General features: G+C 43.9%; 1 protein-coding gene across 1 annotated transcript in view; it reads left to right on the forward strand.

Annotated features, from left to right (window-relative positions):
• Positions 1-5,945: 5,945 nt before the first annotated feature.
• The window catches only part of adgrb1a (adhesion G protein-coupled receptor B1a), a gene marked incomplete at its 5' end in the record, with an annotated part of 103,075 nt that continues 87,580 nt past the window's right edge, over positions 5,946-21,440 (forward strand). The window contains 1 exon segment of the mRNA XM_080425945.1: positions 5,946-6,660. Coding sequence (XP_080282071.1) covers positions 5,946-6,660 — 715 coding nt within the window.

A 21,440-nucleotide genomic window follows, 5' to 3' on the forward strand; every position in this document is an offset into this window, starting at 1 on the left:
AATTGCAGGGGGAAAAAAGGGTCGATTTGATCTCAAGTCCGTATATGCAGGTTGGCTAAATGCCGTGCCGCAAGTGTTAATACTGTTAACGCTGTTTCCCAAACAGTGGGTCGGTACCCATTTTTGGATCACGGACACTATGGGTTGTGAGTAAATATCCCTTCATTTTCCGTTTCCAATTTTTGTATTATTATTAAAATGTTTAAAAATAAAATAAAAACAATTCATAAATTGAAAAAATAATTCAAATATTTTTCAAAAGAATTTAATAAATAAAGTACAAATCTAAAACATTCCCTGTAAAAAAAAATAATAATAAATAAAAGTCTAAGTCTTAAACGTTTTTATTTTTTCTTCTTAAACTTTAAGAAGTAGTGAAAATAGCCATCCTATAAGCTGAGAACGTGTCACTTTGCGACATAGAGCTTTTAGATCTGCTATTTTCACTAGCTTCATTTCTCTTTTGGGTCTCAAACTAAGAAGTTTGGGAAACAATGCATTAAAGGACCACATTCCTGCGTCACACATCTTTGTCTATTCACAACTATTCACACATATTGCACATAAATGTAGACGTTCTTTCTGTAAAGAGCTTTCGTTTTTAGACTTCAATTTGAGCCAGTGTTAGCTAAACTGTACATTGCTCTCCCCAAAGGTCAAATCTGATGTTAAAATGCTTTACTTGAAAGGAACCTATGTCTAGCATGTTTCATGACTCAATGGGCCTCATGCAGCAACCGTTCTTAAGAGGAAATTTCTTCTTAAACCCACTTAAGAAGTTTTTAAGAAGATTTTGGTATACTCCAATGTTTTCTTAGCTGTGATCTGTTCTCAGGTAAGAACAGAATCTACACACACTGAGGAGCACTCTTAGGGTGGCCTTTGAGTTCTTAAGTGTGACATGTTTGTGCAAAAATAATGAATTCTCGAAGTTTCTTCAATTCTACAGTTGTATAATATAGGATTTAAATTACAATCATATTTTTATCATATCTTTAGAGCAAAAAAGGTTCTCAAAAGTGTGGTCTGGGGACCCCCAGGGGTCCTTGAGGTAGTTTTCCCGGTCCACAGCAAACGAGGAACAGTTTAATCACTTTAACCCTATTTTAAAATTGAATTTTGAAAATAGCCGATCTACAAGCTCACAACGCGTCCCATTACTGGCCATTTTGAGCTTGTAGATCGGCTATTTTCGAAACATTTTGAGAAATCTTGAAAATATTTCCCTAGCAGAAAATATTTTCAGGTGGGGGCCTGCAGCCAAATGCATGTCAATTTGGGGGTCCTTAACATTAAAATGTTTGAGACGGGTCTGAAATTACAATCTAACCCAAACAGACCCGGTTGAGTTGAAGCCCAAGCCCCATAACCACCCCATAACCCCCCACCCAACCCACCCTCATCACCCCCCCATACCCCCACCCCCATATCCCCGACATTCGCCAAGAAATGTAAGAGGAAACATTAGGAACTTATTGCTGCATGAGGCCCATTGTCTATACAAACACAATGGAATGACAGTGGATGGAGGTGAGTGAGGACCAAATAAGTGTATAAACTTAAGAGTGATCTAAAAAAAAGTCAATTACGGTTAGAATAGTCCACGTCCGAAGTTATGAACAGACAAAGACATGTAATTACACCAGTATTGTCCCTCTAACCTTTTAATCTTTAGACTTTCTGTCTGCATGTAAGATCTCATGCACCGCAGATTGGCACTACGGTGGTGGAAGCTCAAATCTCAGGCTTTCACAGCTTCATCTTAGTCACTGCCGCCTTAGACTAGATAAGAGTGTCTTAATAGCCTGTCGTCTGTCTGTCTGTTAGCTTCTCAAACACGGGGATCGATAGCGGAGGGGAGGGTGGAGGGGGGTGGAGGGGGGTGGAGGGGGGGGGGGGGGATGTGAGTGAGTGTTAGTAATGAGAGGAGGCCTTTCAAGCGCAGGAAGCTCCAGCGGAGCACAGCACACTGGGAGATCACACTCCTCTCTGCAGGGTGGAGGAGGAGGGGGGCCGGGCGGGGGGTGGGATGGTGGTGGGGCGTTGCAGGGAGGAAGTGGGGCAATGGATGAGGCGGACTCATCAATAACGGACAGCTCTTTATCCCCTCTGTTAAGGCTCCATTCATTTCATTACTGTCTGGCCCGTCTGGGTTTCTGCTCCCCCTGGACACCTTAAGACGGGGAGGCAGAGCTGTGAGAGCCTTCCAGGCCCCACAGCGTAATGAGGCAGGGGAGCGAAGGCGAGGCCGTCAATTCGGGGGGGGGGGGGAGGAGGATAAGGAGGGTGACATGGCAAAGAAAGCATCAATGCCACGGGCCCAACCGCTGGAAGCCAAAAGGAACGTGCCTGGAGCTACAATACATCTACTCAAGGAGCAGAGCATGCAGTGACTGCATGTCTCAATATGACATCTCATTACACCCACTGTATCGCTGCCGAGTCAACAATCGATAGCTTGAACAGTATCTCTCCCCTTTGCGAGAGAGGAACTTATTACGCGTTTGAATCCAGGCCACGGCCTCTAGGAGAATAGCTTTCCAAGAACTGGCTCATCGGGGGGTTCATGGCTGGTTAGATTCAGTAGGGCAACACACCACAACAACCAGCCTCTCCACAGAGGAAACAGTAAAAGGGTAAATGTTTTAACCCGTTCAATCCGGGAACGCATCTGTGTCATTTCCGATTTATTTGGCTATTCAAAAATAGCAGGTATAGATCTGCTATTTTTGGAAGAATCGTGAAAAGTTGTGCGAATCTTTGAATATACCTGTTTTAAGCCGAACATTTGCAACTCGGTGCCGCGCTAATAGCTTGTATATCTGCTAATTTTGAAAAGCCAAAGTATTTAATGGGTTAAATATAAAAGGTTGCCATGGGCTGCAGTGGCAAGCGGGCATTAGATGCTGCTGTGGCTTTAGACTACTCTTTGACAAATGCGAGGCTGTTGAGTTGTTCGGGGCAGCTCGCTGAGTGATTAGAAGATCTTATCGAAAAAGTCACAATGTTCTCGTTGAAAAAAGACACACGTCCAGTTCAGTATTTCGTCTCTTTGGACAGAATAGTTCCATTCTGAGGAGAAAATACATCACCCCTTAGAAGGAGTTTGGTTGTTGGTGAAGTTGTTGTTTTCTTTTGTCAGCATAGATTTAGATGTCTGGACATAGACGTCTGGATAACCACTACTATTAAAGCATCAACAGAATTGGACAGTGTGCTGACATCCCTGCAAAGCCAGCATAGATATTTTTCATATTCATATTAATCTTTTCCACCGTTTGTTGTATTGTTGCTTGTATAGATGTTGAATGACCGAATTACTTTTAAATTGCCACTAAAATATAAAATCAATCAATCAAACACAATGTTTACAGATCTGCTGACACCGTCCGTCCGTCCGTCCGTCCGTCCGTCCGTCCATCCACTCATCCACTCTTTTTTCTGTCTCTACATTTCATCCTCTATCACAGTGGTTCTCAACCAGTGGTCCGGGGACCACCTGTGGTCCTTGAGGGGGTTCCAGGTGGTCCCCAGCTAAATGATGGAGAGTTGGTAACAAAATGGACCCTTATAGATCTTTAACTCTTGAGAGCATAAAATGAAACCAAATGGACCCTTACGAGTCCATTTGGTTTCATTTTACTTAATTAAAGAATTGTTATTTTGAACAACGTTTGCCTGTTATCTCTCCTATGGTACCAAAATCAATACACCATGGAATTGTGGACACAATCTGATAACAAAATATTATAAGTCTTGGGTCTGAGAGTCTAAATCTCATCAAATGGTGGTTCTGTGGCTAAAATGTCGAATAAATAATGGACCTTGATATGAAAAGGGTTGAAAATCACTGTGCTATCAGGCCTTCCCGATCATTATGATTGATCAGTAGGGAGCCTGCCTACCACGGTGTCCTTGACTTCAGGACACAGCGTACACCGTTTACATCTCAGGTTGTCTCCATCTGAAATCCATAGTGGGATCTGGGCTGCAATCCAGTGATGCAGGGATGCTCTTATATGAACATAATCCAGAAGTTATGAAAGTTTGAGGAGTTATGAGGTGAACTGCATGATTCAAGACTTAAACAGATGGTCAGGGTTGATATTGTGTTGTTATTTTGAGCGCGGCTTCAACTTTATATCAAAAAAGAAATCTCTTGGCGAGAAGCCAAAGTATAGAGAAGCTATTCAAAATAACATTTCTCTTTTATTTCAGCTCTGCTTTTCTGACCTAAGCAGATCGTTATTCTGTGCAGCGTGATATAATATAAAGTTCCATTACCTGCAAGTCCGAAATACCTTACGATCCCATTTTATAACTCCATCTCACTGCCGACATCCATGTCAATAGGAAAAGATCACTCACTGCAAAAAAAAATCTAAAATCAATCACTGCAAACTCAACTCTATCCATTGTTAGCACCAATGGCTTTCTTTTCCAAGAAATGACTTTGGCACCCGGTAGGAGGGTTTTTCAGGTAAATTCTCTTTGTGCTTATCACAAATAATACACAGTAACTCAAGCTAGTGCAATATGTTTTGAGAGTTAAAAAGACAGCTGGGAAACATCTAAGCTAGACACTATTCCCTGCATTTATTCGCACACATTGTGACCAGGAATCAGATGAAGTGCCATTAAAGGCTCATTACATTACATTATGGCAAAAAGAGTATGCAATGGGAAATGACCTACACTTGGGAGAATGTCAAACAGAGGTGTGATGAAGGAAATGGGCCGAAAAAGTGAAATATAACGGCACTGTATTATGTGAGTTGTGTCAAAACAGCAGTTAATGGCTTTAGCGGCAATTATTAATAACAAAGAAAGCTATCAGTCACATGCCTAGCCGTACATGGCCGTTTCCCCGACACAGTGTGATAATGAATGACTGCAGGTGTTTCTCTTTATGTAATTAATAATCTAGTAATTGGACATATTAATGAGCTGGCGGATGAAATATGAGCGCAGAGACGTCAGAGGAAAGCAGTTGTCTCAAGAAGAGACTGGCCATGACTTAACATGATGAAGGGAAACGTCATTAATCCATTAAGACCGGGAACGCATCTGTGTGTCATTGTTAGATTTATTTGGCTATTCAAAAATAGCAGATCTACAAGCTCATAGCGCGGCACCGAGTGCCGCGCTATGAGCTTGTAGATCTGCTATTTTTGAAAAATCGTGAAAATGTGTGCAAATCTTTGAATAGCAATTTTTACTCAAATCTTTGCTTCTGGGGGGTCCCTGGAGCAACATATTTTGAGATGGGGGTCCACGGCCAAATACATGTCATTTTGGGGGTCCTTGACATGAAAAAGGTTTTTTCAACAAACTGTTAGGATTTAGAAGACATTTGTAGAATCTCCAGAAGCAAAGAATTGAATTAAAAATGAGATTTGCACACATTTTCAAGATTTAAAGAAAAAAGCAGATCTACAAGCTTGTATATCTGCTATTTTTTGAATAGCCAAAGAAATCTAAATGACACAGCATGCGTTCCCGGCCTTAATGGATTAATCACCGTGTTTACTGGAAAACAACAGGACACATAAGGACGTCACGTTGTCGCAATAAACAGAACTTATCGCAACTTCATCTCAGAGCTAATTCTCCTCTCGTTTTATTTCACAGGTTCCTCAGAATGTCCAGGGTGACTGACGCAGCCATGGACCGAACTCTGGATCTCTGAGAACCTCCCCCCCTCGCCCCTCCTCGGCCATCTCCTCGGCCATCTCCTCTCCCTCCTTCTCCCCCCCCCCCCCCTTAACCCTCCGGCGTTGCGGGTGGATTTCCCTTTCCGTGACCTGCGGACCCCCGTCACCGAGACTGACGTCGCCGACGCACCCGTTCCCCGCGGGCCGAGCGGCACCACCACCCTGTTGACCTTTTGGAGCCCCTCGTCCCGTCGTCGACCAGACATGACAGTTTGTTGGATACCTGGGCACATGGGTCGGTCTCTGCCGGTGTCGCTGCTTTGTCTTTTATCCCTGTTGCTGATGGAGGGCCGGTGCTCTCCCTCTGGCCCGGAGTCGGACTCCTGCTCCACGCTGGTCCAGAGCCGCTTCTTCGGCTTCTTCCTGTCGTCGTCTGTGTTCCCCGGCACGCCCTGCTCCTGGACGCTGCAGAACCCCGACCCGCGGCGCTACACGCTCTTCATCAAGGTGACCAAGCCCACCGCCGCGGGGGGCGGCTGCGTGCCGCGGCAGCTCCGTACCTTCCAGTTCGACTCCTTCGTGGAGACCACGCGCACCTACCTGGGCATGGAGGGCTTCGACGAGGTGGTGAAGCTGTGCGACCCCTCGGCGCCCGTCGCCTTCTTGGAGGCCAGCAAGCAGTTCCTCCAGATGAGGAAGGGGGCGCCGCGGGAAGGCGCGCCGGCGCCCGCGGCGGCTCCGAGCGACGGGGAGTTCAAGACGGAATACCTGGTGGTGGGCAAGCGCAACCCCAGCATGGCCGCCTGCCAGATGCTGTGCCAGTGGCTGGAGGACTGCTTGGCTTCCAGCACGTCCGCCCGGCCCTGCGGCATCATGCAGACGCCGTGCCAGTGCTGGGAGCCGCCGCCGCTGCTCAGGGAAGGAGACAGCTGCTACCACAACGGGGTTTACCTGGAGAACTGCTTGCCCAGCGCCAGAGACAGTGGGAAAGACAGCGAAATGAGCGGTGAGTGGAAAACGACAACAACAAAATAAACCACATGCAGTGTGTTATGCGTTGATGAAATGGTTGACTACAATTCCGGGGCTCAGAATATCGTTTTCATTTTGTTGTCCTTCAATAAGCCGATTGGAGAAGATGAGCTTTGGTGCAGTGTGGAGCTTTTTGGGGAAACTGGGCTTTGGCCAGTAACTGAGGATTTACAGTGTTTTGCTCATTGAGATACGGAGAGCCCCGGGACAGGCAGGTCTTTTAGCCGGCTCTCAAGGCACCAGCGGATTAATGTTATCTCCAGTATGAATCAAGTAAAATGGCTGATAATGTTGTGAATAGTGAGGGTAATTGTGTCACGCTGGCTCGGATGCCAGTAGAGTGCTTTGGTTAAATAACAGTAAAGAAGGGCCTTGGGAGGCAGGAAAAAGAAATGAGCGAATGCAGAAGAAAGTAGAAAGAAAGCACATTTTGGACAAAACAGAGGTTTAGGGTTTCATCTGCTGGCAGCAGTGAGCATCTCGTGACCTTGAGAGGCTGGCTGGCGCCATGGTCTCTCCCTCTGTGGTTGCAGGCAGGAGGGACACCGAGGCGGCAAGCCGCCTGATGGAGGGCAGGGGGATCAGGGGCTGATATGGGATCACTCTGGGGATGCTCAGAGCTAGGGGGTGGTGAGAGAGAGAGAGAGAGAGAGAGAGAGAGAGAGAGAGAGAGAGAGAGAGAGAGAGATGGGATGCGTTGGGATGGGCAGCCGACAGGGGTTGTGTTAGATCTACTGTAGGATCCTGGCCCCCCGCCCCCCCCCCCCACTCTACCCCTCACCAGATGGGATGTGGCCTGACATCTATATCCTTCCATTGAGCAGAGCTATGGCCAGAGGCCCTCCCTCCCTCCCTCCCTCCCTTCCTTCCTTCCTTCCTTCCTTCCTTCCTCCCTCCCTCCCTCCCTCCCTCCCTCCCTCCCTCCCTTCCTTCCTTCCTTCCTTCCTTCCTCCCTCCCTCCCTCCCTCCCTCCCTCCCTCCCTTCCTTCCTTCCTTCCTTCCTTCCTTCCTTCCTTCCTTCCTTCCTTCCTTCCCTCCCTCCACTCCCCCTCCTTCCCCCCTTCTTTCTTCTCTCTGTCACCTCCTCTAATCCACTGGTTCTCAAACTTTTTCATGTCAAGGACCCCCCCAAAAAATTATATGTATTTGGCTGCTCCCCCCCCCCCCCCCCATCTCCATAATATTTTGCGCCAGAGTAGCCAAAGTATAAAATATGGTTAAAGTGGTTAAAATGACCGTGACGCTAGATTAACCTATTTAGCTGGGGACCCCCTGGTACCCCCCCCCCCCCCCCGCCACCCCCCCCCCCCCAAGGACCCCTGGGGGTCCCCAGACCGCACTTTGAGAACCACCTAATCATCCTGTGGCATTACCTTATCATCAATCCACTTCTTATGCCACCACCACAACCTCCTCCTCCAAATTCCCTCCATCTCCCTCCCGGGCTTACAGTGGGCTGACAGTAGGTGATAGGGAGCCACTCCCGGGGAGCCAGCCAAGCAGAGAAGATGTTGTGGTGCAGGGTATCTCCTCATGCCTTATCCTCCCCCGGTCGGTCTCTCCTGTGTAGCTAATGTGTCCCCACGCCTTGCCTGGGCTTCTCTCTCTGCTAGTTATCGCTCTTATGCAATCCCCCGCCTATGGTTCTTCTCAGCAGCAGGGGTGTGGGCTGTGCTTGTGCCTCGAGGTGAGAGAAAACAGAAAAGAAAAGGAAAAATATACTATATTTATGTACAGCATAGAGAGAGAGAAAGAAATATGCCGTGGTACTTGGCATTGGGTATGGATATAGCAAAGCTGCTCCCGAGGTGAAGGCTGCCCACACAAGACAAGCCTTCCCTCCGTGCCCGTTTGATAATCCCGAGTGGCGGAACCCCCCCCCCCCCCACACACACACACACACACACACACACACGCACACACACACACACACACCAGTGAATGCTGGGTGATGAATGGATGGCGTCAGGCAGTCGATGAATATTTGGTTGGATGGGTGACTGGGTAGATAGATGGATCGGTGGATGAAGAAGATAAAGGGAGGCCGGGGCGGAGGGGGCGGGGGGGGGGGAGACGTAATGAATTCCGTGTGGAAATAGCCCACGGGGCCTTGGGGGGGCGCCGTGGCTGGTGGGGACGGGTGGTTTGGAGAGGCTTGGTGATCTCTGGTGCTTCGCTACGGCCTGGAGGAGAAAGGAATGGGATGATAGTTGTGAGTGATGAATGGAGGAAGGGGAAGAGAAGTGCTGGGAGAGAGAGAGATATAATGGGAGAGGGGGGTGCTGGGCAATCGTGGAAAGTAAGTAAATACATTTACTCAAGCACTGTAAGTATATATATATATTTTTTAATTATATTTTTGGGTCTTTTTCTGACTTTAATTGATTGTTGTACAGTGTAGATGGACAGGAACCAGGGAAAGAGAGATGGGGAGAGACATGCAGTAAAGATCGTTGGGAATGGGACTCAAACCCGCGATGCACTGTCAGGCTGCTTCAGAGCCTAGGTGCCCGGACCGCAAGGCCAGCGGTCCGGGCCAGTATTAATTTGTTTTGACACTTTATACTTCCACTCCATACATCTCAGAGGCAAATATTGTATTTATTTACAGCACTACAATGATTTGACAGCTTTAGTTACTGGCTACTTTGCAGATAGATTATCATTACAAAACATACATTAACCACTTACGCGCTATTGTGTACTGAGACTATTCGAAAATAGCCAATCTGCAAGTTGTGAGCTTGTAGAATGGCTATATTCGCAAAAGTATGACAAATGTATTATTTTTAATTGTAAGTACTTTTACTTTGGTAACGTTAAGTTCATTTGCCATTATACTTTTGTACTGAAAGGGAAATTAGAACAGAGTATATATTTTTTTATTGTGGTATTGTTTTACTTAAGTCAAAAAACAAATCTAAGGTCTTCTCCCACCACTGGTGCCGGGGGTCCATGAGAGACTGACGAGAGGATGAGAGGACTGACGCTGGGGGTTGGGGGTTGGGGGAGGGGGGGGGGGGGGGTGGCGGGGGCGGGGGTGGCCCTAAAGGCGAGGGCCAGATGGGGATAAATTGATAGTTCAGGCTTTGTGCTGCATAGTGAAAGCACGTCCAGCTGGACCCGTCTCGGATACCGTCACCCACCAAGGTTCTAATGGATTCCCGTCTGTCTCAACAATCCTGCGGAGGCCAAAGATGTCCCCCCCCCTCCCCTCCCTCTCCTCTCCACACCTCCACCCCGGTGCCTCCCAGCAGCAGATGGCGGGGTCAGGCCCGCTGTCAGCCCTGCAGCGTTTGCTGCTGTCCAGTTTGGCCGGGCCTGCATCGCCACGCGCTGTGCATGCATGGCAAGTTCAGGGTTTAAGGAGGGGAGGAGACTGTCATGAGCCGCAGGGGGAAAATGAATGTGTGTGTGTGTGTGTGTGTGTGAGAGTGTGGGTGTGCATGTGAGTGTGAGTGTCCAGGCGTGTGTGTTTGTGTGAGTGTGTACTTGTATTACGATACTTGTGAGGGCCAAATGTCCCCACCAGTATAATACAATTTAAGAAATAATTTCCTGGCCCTCATGAGAGAAATAGTTTTTTTTATGGTTTGAAAGGAAAGTTAGGCATACAATTAGGAACATATTCAGGCTGGGTTTAGGATTAGGTTAAGGGGTTAGAGTTATGGCTGATTTATACTTAGTTGCGCGCCCTTTTTTTTGCTTAAAAAAAAAAATCTAGTCTTAAAATGTAGTTTTGGTTTAAAGTTTAGAATTAAGGTTTAGAATTAAGGTTTAAAGTTAAGGTTTAGACTAGAGTTAATAGAGTTTAGAGTTGAGGTTTAGAGTTAAAGTTTAGAGTTAAGGTTAGGCTATAAAGCTTAAGGGCTTAAGGTACGGTAAGTGGTTGGCAAATAATTGCATTATGCAGTCAATAACGACAGGATGTTCTCAAGTGTAATGTAGTAATACGTGTGTGTGTGTGTGTGTGTGTGTGTGTGTTTACTCAAGCATGTCATTGCCTGCCTGTCATTGTGCACGAACAGAAAGTCTGTGCACTTGTGTGTGTGTGTGTGTGTGTGTGTGTGTGTGTGTGTGTGTGTGTGTGTGTGTGTGTGTGTGTGTGTGTGTGTGTGTGTGTGTGTGTGTGTGTGTGTGTGTGTGTGTGTGTGTGTGTGTGTGTGTGTGTGTGTGTGTGTGCGTGCATGTCAGTGCGGTGTCATCTGTGTCAGCGCACAGTTGGGAGACAACAAGAAGCTGGATCAGATTCATTTCTCACTCCACAGCGGACAGCAGGGGAGGCAGTGACTGATTAAAGCATGTGTGTGTGTGTGTGTGTGTGTGTGTGTGTGTGTGTGTGTGTGTGTGTGTGTGTGTGTGTGTGTGTGTGTGTGTGTGTGTGTGTGTGTGTGTGTGTGTGTGTGTGTGTGTGTGTGTGTGTGTGTGTGTGTGTGTGTGTGCGCGCGCGTGTGTGTGTGTGTGTGTGTGTGTGTGTGTGTGTGTGTGTGTGTGTGTGTGTGAGAAGGGCGGCGGGGGCAGGCAGAATGAGAGGGAAACAGCCACTGAGAGGCTGAAAAACCCCAGCAGACAGGAGGAAGGACAGCAGAGGGCCAGTAATGAAAGGCTGGAATAAGAAACGGGGGGAAAAAAAGACAAAAATGAGTGGGGGGGGGGAGGTGGGTTGGGGGGGGAGGTGGGTTGGGTGGGCAAAGGAGAAAAATAATATCATTCCTCAAGGGCGCAAAAAATAAAAAAGAGGGAGGAGGGGCTCGCTGTTAGCTCAGCGGGCAATAGGACGCATCGCGCTGTCACCGTGAGTTAGAATCCAGAACGCACGTGACCTTCATGGCGTATCTGTGCCATCTCTACCTTCCTTTCTCTGTTGATCACAACAGATTACTTGAATTTAAAACAAACAGACATAAAAAAATAAGTAACGGGAGAATGAGGGGAATAAACTAAATAATGGCCCTCATGACTTGCAGCTTTCTGGAGCGTTGTCAGATGTTAAGTAAGATGAATGTTGTTGTTATATACTGTACATCTGCCGTTACCTTGTTTTCAGGCCGGAAATGTGGCCTGAAAATAATACTGTTCTCATGGCAGACCACTGATCAGTGTCTGTGGCACATTTGGTGCAGATTGGAGTAACGGTGTACCTGAACAGTGCTTCTGCCAAATTTGGTGAGTATTGGAGAAATGGTGTGCCGGTGGCACCCAGGGGAGCCTGGCAGGGCCCCTGGGGCAGACCCCTGACCAGTATTTGTGCCAAGTTAGGTGCGGATCGGAGCAACGGTGCGCCTCACAAGTCCTGCTGTTACACAGCAAAAATTCAAGAGTTGAAATTTCAGGGTTAAACATTGCAGAGTTGATTTCAACTCCCAAAGTGTCATTTTAACACCTTCATATTTAATTTGGGTTCAATGTTGGAGTTATTTGAAAGAGTTGATCACTTCAGTGTTACCCAACTCAGCCCGGAGTTAATTACACTCCCAAAGTGTAATTTTAACACTTTCTGATTTAAATGGTGTTCACATCAGTGTTAAACCAACTCTGCAGAGATGTAATTAAGCTCCTCCCGCCCGCACCTGCAATTCATTTTGAATTGATGAGCAACCAACTCAGCCCGGAGTTAATTCCACTCCCAAAGTGTAATTTTAACACTTTCTGATGTAATGGTTAAGTGTTTGGAGTTGTTTTAAATAGTTGATTAAAATCAGTGTTACCCAACTCCGCCTAGAGTTGATTTTCACTCCCAAAGTGTAATTTTAACACTTTCTGATTTAAATGGTGTTCACATCAGTGTTAACCCAACTCTGCAGAGATGTAATTAAGCTCCTCCCGCCCCCACCTGCAATTCATTTTGAATTGATGAGCACAAATGACGGTGGATGGTGGATGTTCTTCAATGTGTGTTCTTCTAACAACATCTCATTTCATGGTAAGTGCATACTTATTGAAATAATTGTAAATATGTGCTGCAAACTGCAGTATGTAGCTACAAATTAACATCCACGGAGATGTAGGCCTATTATGCTTTACAAAATGTTTGTCAAGACTAGTAATGGTGAACAGGTTACAACATAAACCATGCAGTCTGTGGTCTTGCATGGCCATTTGCACTGAAAATAGACTAAGCCAAATGCTCACAAGTTTATTCTGTAAAGGCTACAAACAGTGAACATTATTCTTATTCACCTCCATAGCATTCTAATTCATTGTGCTCTGTGTGTAGCCTACTTGCCATTAATTAATCAGCAACCACCACCTGTTGCAAAAGCTCTGATGGAGGCATGATTTAAAGAGGATGGCTGCATTACTTCTATGTGTAGAAGAATCACAGAACATTAAAATTAGATTATGACCGATCCTGTTAGTGTGATGTCAATGAAGGTACAGTAGGATGTTGTTGCTACTTTAAGATAAGGGAGCTTGTCTAGCATTGTTTTCTAACAAAATAACCGTGGTAAAAAAAGTCTCCAACTTTATGACAATTTTGTAATTCCCAAGGATGAAAACAAAGCTTTGTTTTGTTTGTAGCCTACTATAACTACTGCATATAGTAACTAAGCTTCATTTGTAGTTATTTGTGTTAATTTATTTTGTTATCTTTTTGCAGTTCTGAGTAAAATGCTGGTCCAGGTGAAGTACAAACAACTGCAGAAGTATGTGAAGTTGGATGAAGTTGATGGACGGTTTGACTTTATGCAGTTCCATGAAAAAGGTAACATTAAGCATATATCATGGCACATCAAATTTGAACTCCTAGTGGGGATGGGTTTTGTAAGGGAACATGTTCTAGGTTTATTTAATTATTATACAGTGGTGGATGAATGCATTTAATGTGAAGTAATTTGCTGTGAGACAAACAGTGCTGCTAGTCAGGGGATATTAAAAAAATCTTGGAATAAATTCCTTACCAAAAAAAATCTTCACCAATGTGTTTGTAAAGGTGTCTAGTAACACATCTCACAAAGACTGAAATGCAGTCCCCCTAGGAGAATTTTTGACAGCTCCTTTAAAGTTGGGGTACCCACCATAACCTTGGTTTAAAAAAAAATCTAAATTTAATTCTGTTTTAAGTAGCATGTGAGGTGTCAAACTAGGGTGTTTTTATGATTCTAAATCCATTGCAAGCATTTGTTTTGCACCAAAACCACTCCTTGGGCTAAAAACGGCCCAATCTCAATGGGCTTTTTACACAAAAAGTATACCTGGAAAAGGATGGCTGTGGCCGTTTTTAGCCCAAGGAGTGGTTTTGGTGCAAAACAAATGCTTGCAATGGATTCAGAATCATAAAAACACCCTAGTTTGACCCCTCACATGCTACTTAAAACAGAATTAAATTTTGATTTTTTTTTTTGATTTTTTTTAACCAAGGTTATGGTGGGTACCCCAACTTTAAGGAGCTGTCAAAAATTCTCCTAGGGGGACTGCATTTCAGTCTTTGTGAGATGTGTTACTAGACACCTTTACAAACACATTGGCGAAGATTTTTTTTGGTAAGGAATCTATTCCAAGATTGGAAAATATTCTGCTAATATCCCCTGACTATGCGTTGAAAAGCACATTCAGTTTATTCTCACTGTACTATCTTTTCCAGTCATAGAGAGATTTTGCCTGCCACCTGATGCAGAAGTTGCATACAAGGATGCAACAGGGACAGATGTTGATGCTGAGATATTCAGTGACCTTGTTGGACAGGGCAATGTGGTGCTGACAGTTTTCTCAAATGATGGTGAGGTCTAAAGACAGGCATTTAAACAAGCACTCTACACACCCTACAATTATTTAGCCTACTTTTTTTCTTTTCCTTTAGAATTCTCTGATTGCTCCACCTCCGCGTTGTCTGACTCAAGCTTCAGCTCAAATGCATCAACTATAATACTAGATGTGGTCCCTAGCAAGAGACCAAGAATTGAGGAAACAACTGGTGCAGTGTCTGCTAAACAGGTATCAGTTTTATTCTCATGTGTTGCTTCAAATGTTTTGACCCTCAGTCTCTGGAAAGGTGATTTATCACCATGTGTTGCTTTCTCATGTGTTTTCTTTTTATTAGTTGATAGAAGCTGTGTTGCGAGGCAAGTCTGGTGGTGAAGACGTACTACAGCAGTACCAAACAGCAGGAACCCTAACTGATGGCACAAGACGAGAAATGGTTAACATCCTGGTATCTCACATGGTGGATAATCATCATGGGTATGTGTTTCATGTTATTTTATTTGTGTCAAGTAACTGCATGTTCATTGCATACATTTAGATTAACTAATCTAATATATCCTCTCAGGTACCTCCCCACTAAAGCAACCAGAGAAGAGTATGCTCTTGGGATAGTGATGCTGTTCCCTTCCCTCAAGGATCCATATTCCAAGAAAGGCTATGTAATAGTCATTATTATTGTTTGCATGACACTATCATGTCCTTCTTGCATGATGTGACATAAAGCTGTGTGCATGACATTGACAGTTGAATTATGAGATTTCCTATGAGCTAAGTATGACAACATATGTATTTGTTTATTTTCAGGAACACTTCTATGATGCTCCCAGCAACACAGGATACATCGCTTGGCGTCTGAAAACAGTCAAAAGGAAGTCCAAACGAAGTCAAGGATCTGCACTGCCACCAAGCAGCTCTACTGGTCATTCTCCTGGAGGCCCAACTTCTCAGAGGGTTGTTATTAGGGAAGAGCAGCTTGATGGGGATGCTTGCAAAGAGGCCATGTCTTTGCTCAACCATACTACTGACAACTCCCAGATCTTCCAGAAGATGAGACAGACCTTTCAGCACCGCCAGAAGCTTGTTAATGACCCCAGCAAAGAGGTTGATGTCCTTGCCGCCTTCCCAAGATTCATGGATACAAAAGGACTGGTAAGTTGGAATGAGATGTTTAGAATGGCTTGAATTTTGAAAGTACATTATTTCCTGTTGTAGTAATGCACAGTAATATTGTCTTCCTTTAAAGGTGGAGCAAGACTTCACTCTCCTATTTAATGATGACACCTCCTCCCAGCTGCTTCAGAAATGGGATCTGATCTTCAAGGCAAATATCATAAAAGAGGCCTCGCAGCTCACTTCAACACCACTGTTGCTTCGCTTGGTGCAGTCAGCAGAAAGTCCCCCAGGAAGTGATCCTGATGATGCAACAAGTGAGTTGTATTTGTTTTAACTTATTTACAATAATTGCAGGTACAGTTGCATCATTAATTTTCATCACTATATGATTAATTTGGCCACGTGTGGACCTGTCGGATCCGCTCCAAAATGTCATGGGCTCTTATGTGGCCCATGCGATACCCCTCCATCATGAAAATAGGTTTGGTATTTTTCACGTAATCTTGCGATGCGACGGATGAACGGACGGAACCAAAAGCATTACCTCTCGCCCCCAACTATAAATGACTCCCTGTTTTCTCTGTTGTTGTGACTCTGTCCTCAGCCTACGACCCAGAAATGGCCTCCCTGTTGTTGCTGTTGCATCTCCTTCCACCACCACCTGGGGGACCGAAGTCTCCAAAAGTCAGTGCCTGTGATGCAGTTGAGAGACTTGTAGTCTTTCATAAGGTAATAATATTAAGGAGTTAAAAAAAAATGTATTCAGTGATGTGATGTTCCTTAAAGGGCAAGACCACTTTGGTAGAGGTTTGGGTTGTGTAGTTACCTTGCCATGATGTAACTCCAAAGGTGGACTAGAAATCAAAAATAATTGCTCCATTGTTTAGAAATTGATAATTCAAAATACGCTCCTCATTGACTTACATTGTACAATGAAACAGCACTCAAAGTCACTCTTTTAGCACATAAACGAACACAAACAAAGCTGATTCTGACAATATAGAACATCACCAAACCCAGTACTGTTTGTTTTTTAAATAAAAATGACAACTTCCTGTTGATTTTACTATTTGAAGATCCGGATCCGTGGATCCAGTCCGGGTTTTCTTCTTAATAAAAATAGCTAAATCAACAAATCAACAGGAAGTTAACATTTTTATTAAAAAAAAAACAGTACTGGGTTTGGTGATGTTCTATATTGTCTGAATCAACTTTGTTTGTGTTCGTTTTTGACTTTGAGAGCTGTTTGACCGTATAATATAAGTCAATGAGGAGCATATTTTGAATTATCAATTTCTAAACAATGGAACAATTCTTTTTGATTTCTTGTCCACCTTAGAGCCGTTTCACACTCAGGTCCCGGGTGCGCGCTCCAGACCGCTTGGCTAGTGTGAATGTAGCGAATCGACCCGCGAAACGCGTAACCGTTCCGTTCCCGAAACCACCTCCGGAGGCAGTTTCGGATCCGGATCATGCGTTTTCGGGTACGGTACGCTGCAATGTGAAAGCAAGCGTACCATTAGACGGAAGTGGCCCGCTATTTGGAATAGGTGACGGTATATAAACTCGACAAAAACAGCCAACAAAAACACTGCTCTTCTAGCCGGTGCTACTGAATGAATGAAAACGCCCCAGAATGCATTGCGCACTTAAAGGGATACTCCACTTTCAAATAAAATAAACATTAAAAATATATATTTTAAAAAAATGAAAGAAGTTATGGCAAAATCACGGCCCCCTCACACATTAGAGTGTGTTAAGGTGGGCTGGTGCATATTACTCTTAAGGTGGAACATAACAATTGAAATAATAATCAACTTATATTATGGGAGCCTTTCTAACAATTTTACTCATTCAATTCTGAACCGATTCTTAAAATTAAAAATTCTCTATTAGCTGTGAAGGGCCTTCTTTCATGTCTATCAGTCATGAAACATTGGCGGGTCTCCATCGCGCATTTCAGGTGCGCGAGCAGCGCATATAGTATATCTTGTGGGTATCTTGTGGAGTTTCAGCTACTATGCATCCCAGAAATATATAGCTTATAAGGCTTTGTAATTTGAAATTTGTAAGTAAATATGGTAACTCATTTAGATGTAGGCCTACGTAGGTTTATAGTTTCCCAAGGACTATAGCCGTTTCATTCATGATGCAATTTCTCTTTCATAACAGATACATACATGTGCCAGATAATCCCCACACCAAGAGAGTCAAAAAAGAAAAGACGTTGGATTGATGTACTTTATTTAGACATGAGAAACAGTACATGGAAGTACAATTCACAATACAAGGTTTCAGTCATTCAGTCGGACTTCACTGTATAGGCTATAGTTGCCTTTTCATAAATGATATATTTTTGTACTTAAGCTGTCGTGAAAGTTTATAATATTTAGAGAAATTTAAAGTTTCAAATACAAAAGTATTAGTAGTTGTGAAGGTTAGCAAATTGGACATTTAGACTGAATGTTTCCTGTATCCTCATCTTGCGCTAATGCACACAAGTGTTTCACCAGGTTTTATTTGTGTTGTTTCTCATAAGCGTACATCCGTTGTCCGTCAACAACACAGAAGTCTGTGGCTTGACTTCTGTGCGCTCACTGTGTTGAGCGCTCAGTGCGTTCTCCCCGCTTCGGGGCGAGGCTCCCCAAAGACCGTGCACTTACATAGATCGCCTCCCCTCCCCAGCATAGCTCTCCAGCCTATATTTCTGCGCGACGACCACAAACATTATCGCATAGTTGATGACGTCTGTGTCCACAGAAGAAACACTATGTGCATGCCGCCACCTATAGGATCGGGGGTATACATGCAAGTGTTCTCTGATGCGATTGGATCTTGGGCAGTGTGAATGCTGGCCAGCCAAGCGTACTGGGGAACGCTTCGATTCAAACGGATCCAGTGAGAAACCGCCCTTAGTTACATCATGGCAAGGTAACTACACAACCCAAACCTCTACCAAAGTGGTCTTGCCCTTTAATGTAACAGTAATTCCTACTCATTGTGTTTTATTCTTGTTTTATAACAGCCCTGTTATGCTCTATCGTCAGTGAGGTATTGGGCAACTCAATTTTCACAAGAAGTTCAGTGTTCCTGTAATGGTATAGATGTAGACCTGACCATCACTGTAGCACTCCATCCAGTCTTGGTATCCCATCTTGCACTAGCCAGTGAGGCAATGTTTGAATGATCACTTCTATTATGTAGTTTTCTCTGTGGCTGTGTAACTGAATAGAACATGATCTCACTCCTCAGAAAGAAACACCCATTACTACGCTCCACCAAGGGATCTAGCTCTCTGGGCACAGTTGGTAGCATGTCCATTTGCAGAGTGTGATGTACTGTAGAGAGCGTGGCAAGATCTTCACAGCTGCACATTATTCTTGTCTAATGTTCAGTTTTCTTATCTCAACCCTAGTCATGCTGCAGTTTGGAAGAGCATCTACGCAACCAGAAGAATCCACAGCCGTACCTCCTTGCTGTTGGGCGTCAGAAGAGCAAGATCGACAGCTTCTACATCGTCATGGATCAGCATCTCATCCCATGCCAGGCAAACCGCTCGCTCGGGGCATTTGATGAACTTTTCAAAGCACATTTTGTGTTTAATGTGTCTTACGATGCTGCACTTGTAAGCTTCTACACATTCCTGCAGACAACAGTGTATAACATTGATGTGGGGAAAATGAAGGAGACACCCAGAGTTAGGGAACTGAGATCCAGGCTGCTGAACCAGACCATATTGGCATTTTTTGAGTAAGTGGCTAAAGCAATGCTGAGCTGTTTCATGTGTCAGAAAGGCTATCCTATGAGCTCTGAATATCAAATGGTGTATAAAATTTAAGTTCAGACAGTTTAATTATACACCTTGCCTCACTTTGTGATACTCTGAATGCATGATGATGCTCATCAAACTCCTCTGTAAATAGCTTGCTTGAAAAAAACAAAATGTGGTCCTCAACTAAAAGTATGTCACTTATTTGACAAGACTGGCATGTCTTCTTCTATTGCACTGCAAACAACAAGTCCAGCTTTATACTCAACACCATCTACTTTAACCCATGTGGTTGAGAGAACCTCTTTTGACAAGATCATTTCAAGATTAGAATTGTTAACCACATTCTCACAACTGAGGGAAAAAGGTTTGGTTGGCCCATACTCATTGTGTTTGAGAATGGAGGTTTCCCAGTGATGAGCAATGGCCATCTGATGCTTTTTAGCCAGTGATTTTGTTATGTTTTTGAATTTTTTTAAAATAATCTTTAAACATCTTGTGTTTAGCTTCAAACCTCATACACCACATATGTAGTAATGGGCCAATTTTCCTAATAGCAGATGGATAATGGATCATAAAGTGATGCTTCGGTATTACATTTCTGTGTGGATACAAGTGCTTAAATAGTGTGTGGTGCTCCAAAATCAAATGCTTTAAATATGTTGTCATGCCTAGAGTGAGAGAAGGTGAAAACACTATGTTCATTATTTGAAGTAACAACAGTAACAAATTCCAGTTTTGGTTCCCTGCAGGAATAATGTCACCAAACAACAGTGGGATGTTTTTCACAAGACACAATGTCTGAATAGAATTCAAACCAATGCCAGTGTTTCAGATGAAAGTTTGTATGTTATACCTTCATTCATAATGTTGGAATGAATGACGGATTGGACTGTGACGGACTGGACTGGGATATTATTGCCAAAATAAATGTTTTAAACTGTTATAAAGTCTTATTTGTCTAATCCCTTTAGTGTTACTTTAACTCTGGTATAAAGAGTATAACATTTAACTCAGAGCATAGTGTTATTTATTGAACTCTGGTGAAGAGTAAACATTTAACTCAGAGCAGTGTTATTTATTGAACTCTGGTAAAGAGTAAACATTTAACTCGGAGCAGTGTTATTTATTTAACTCTGGTAAAGAGTAAACATTTAACTCAGAGCAGTGTTATTTATCTAACTCTGGTAAAGAGTAAACATTTAACTCAGAGCAGTGTTATTTATCTAACTCTGGTAAAGAGTAAACATTTAACTCTGAGCAGTGTTATTTGTCTAATTACTTTAACTCTGGTAAGGAGTTAAAGAAGGAACTCTTGGTATAGTGTTAAATGTTAACTATTTCCAAAGTGTTAATTTAACTCTAGAAAGTGTGGACCTATATAAACCCTGAAAAAGAGTTGAAATTGACTCTGAGAGAATCAATTCAACACCCGTCTTTTTGCTGTGTACGCTTGTGACGTCCATCATCCGCCCACCGTACACCCACCTAGGCAAGTTTAATATATCTGTATGGTAGAGTAGAGTATGTTAATACAACATAACGTATGCAATTGGGGTGGTTGTATTTTGTCTCCCTGCTCTTCTATTGAGACATTTAGATCGTGTCAAAGGTCATGTCTCACCTAGAAACAGGATATGACACGAATTATGACCTGATGGTCAAGATTCAATTCATCCCCTGAGCAAGCAGGCAGGCTCTATTAGCTCAGTGGTAATATAAATCAGCAGTTACGCAGGAAACTGGGTTCAGATCCGGGGTAGTGGAGGAAAGTTACAAAATATGTTAGTGGTTTTATCCAACTCATGATTTGCCACACCACTGACTCACAAATACACAGAGGGGCCGGAGCACTCTCAAGTGGCCATTCTGATATCATATCGTAATCAAAAAATTGTATGAGCCAAGCAACACAACAGACAAGCTTGTTCTGAAGTACAAAACATAATAAAACAGCTTGCCAGTCATGGTAGAATACCAAAGACAGCACACTTTGCTTTACATGCATCGATTGGTGAATGGTTCAGCACCACACCCGGTGGACAGCGACATTCAGCACCACTTCTTCTGGACAACGACAGGCCATGTGCGCTGTAACCCAATGCCATGCCTATTTTTACACATAGGGATAAAATACCAGAGAGAGCAAAGCAGCATAAAGAGCAACC

This window comes from Gymnoscopelus braueri (assembly GCF_963280865.1).
Source record: "Gymnoscopelus braueri genome assembly, chromosome: 4".
Classification (NCBI taxonomy): Eukaryota; Metazoa; Chordata; class Actinopteri; order Myctophiformes; family Myctophidae; genus Gymnoscopelus; species Gymnoscopelus braueri.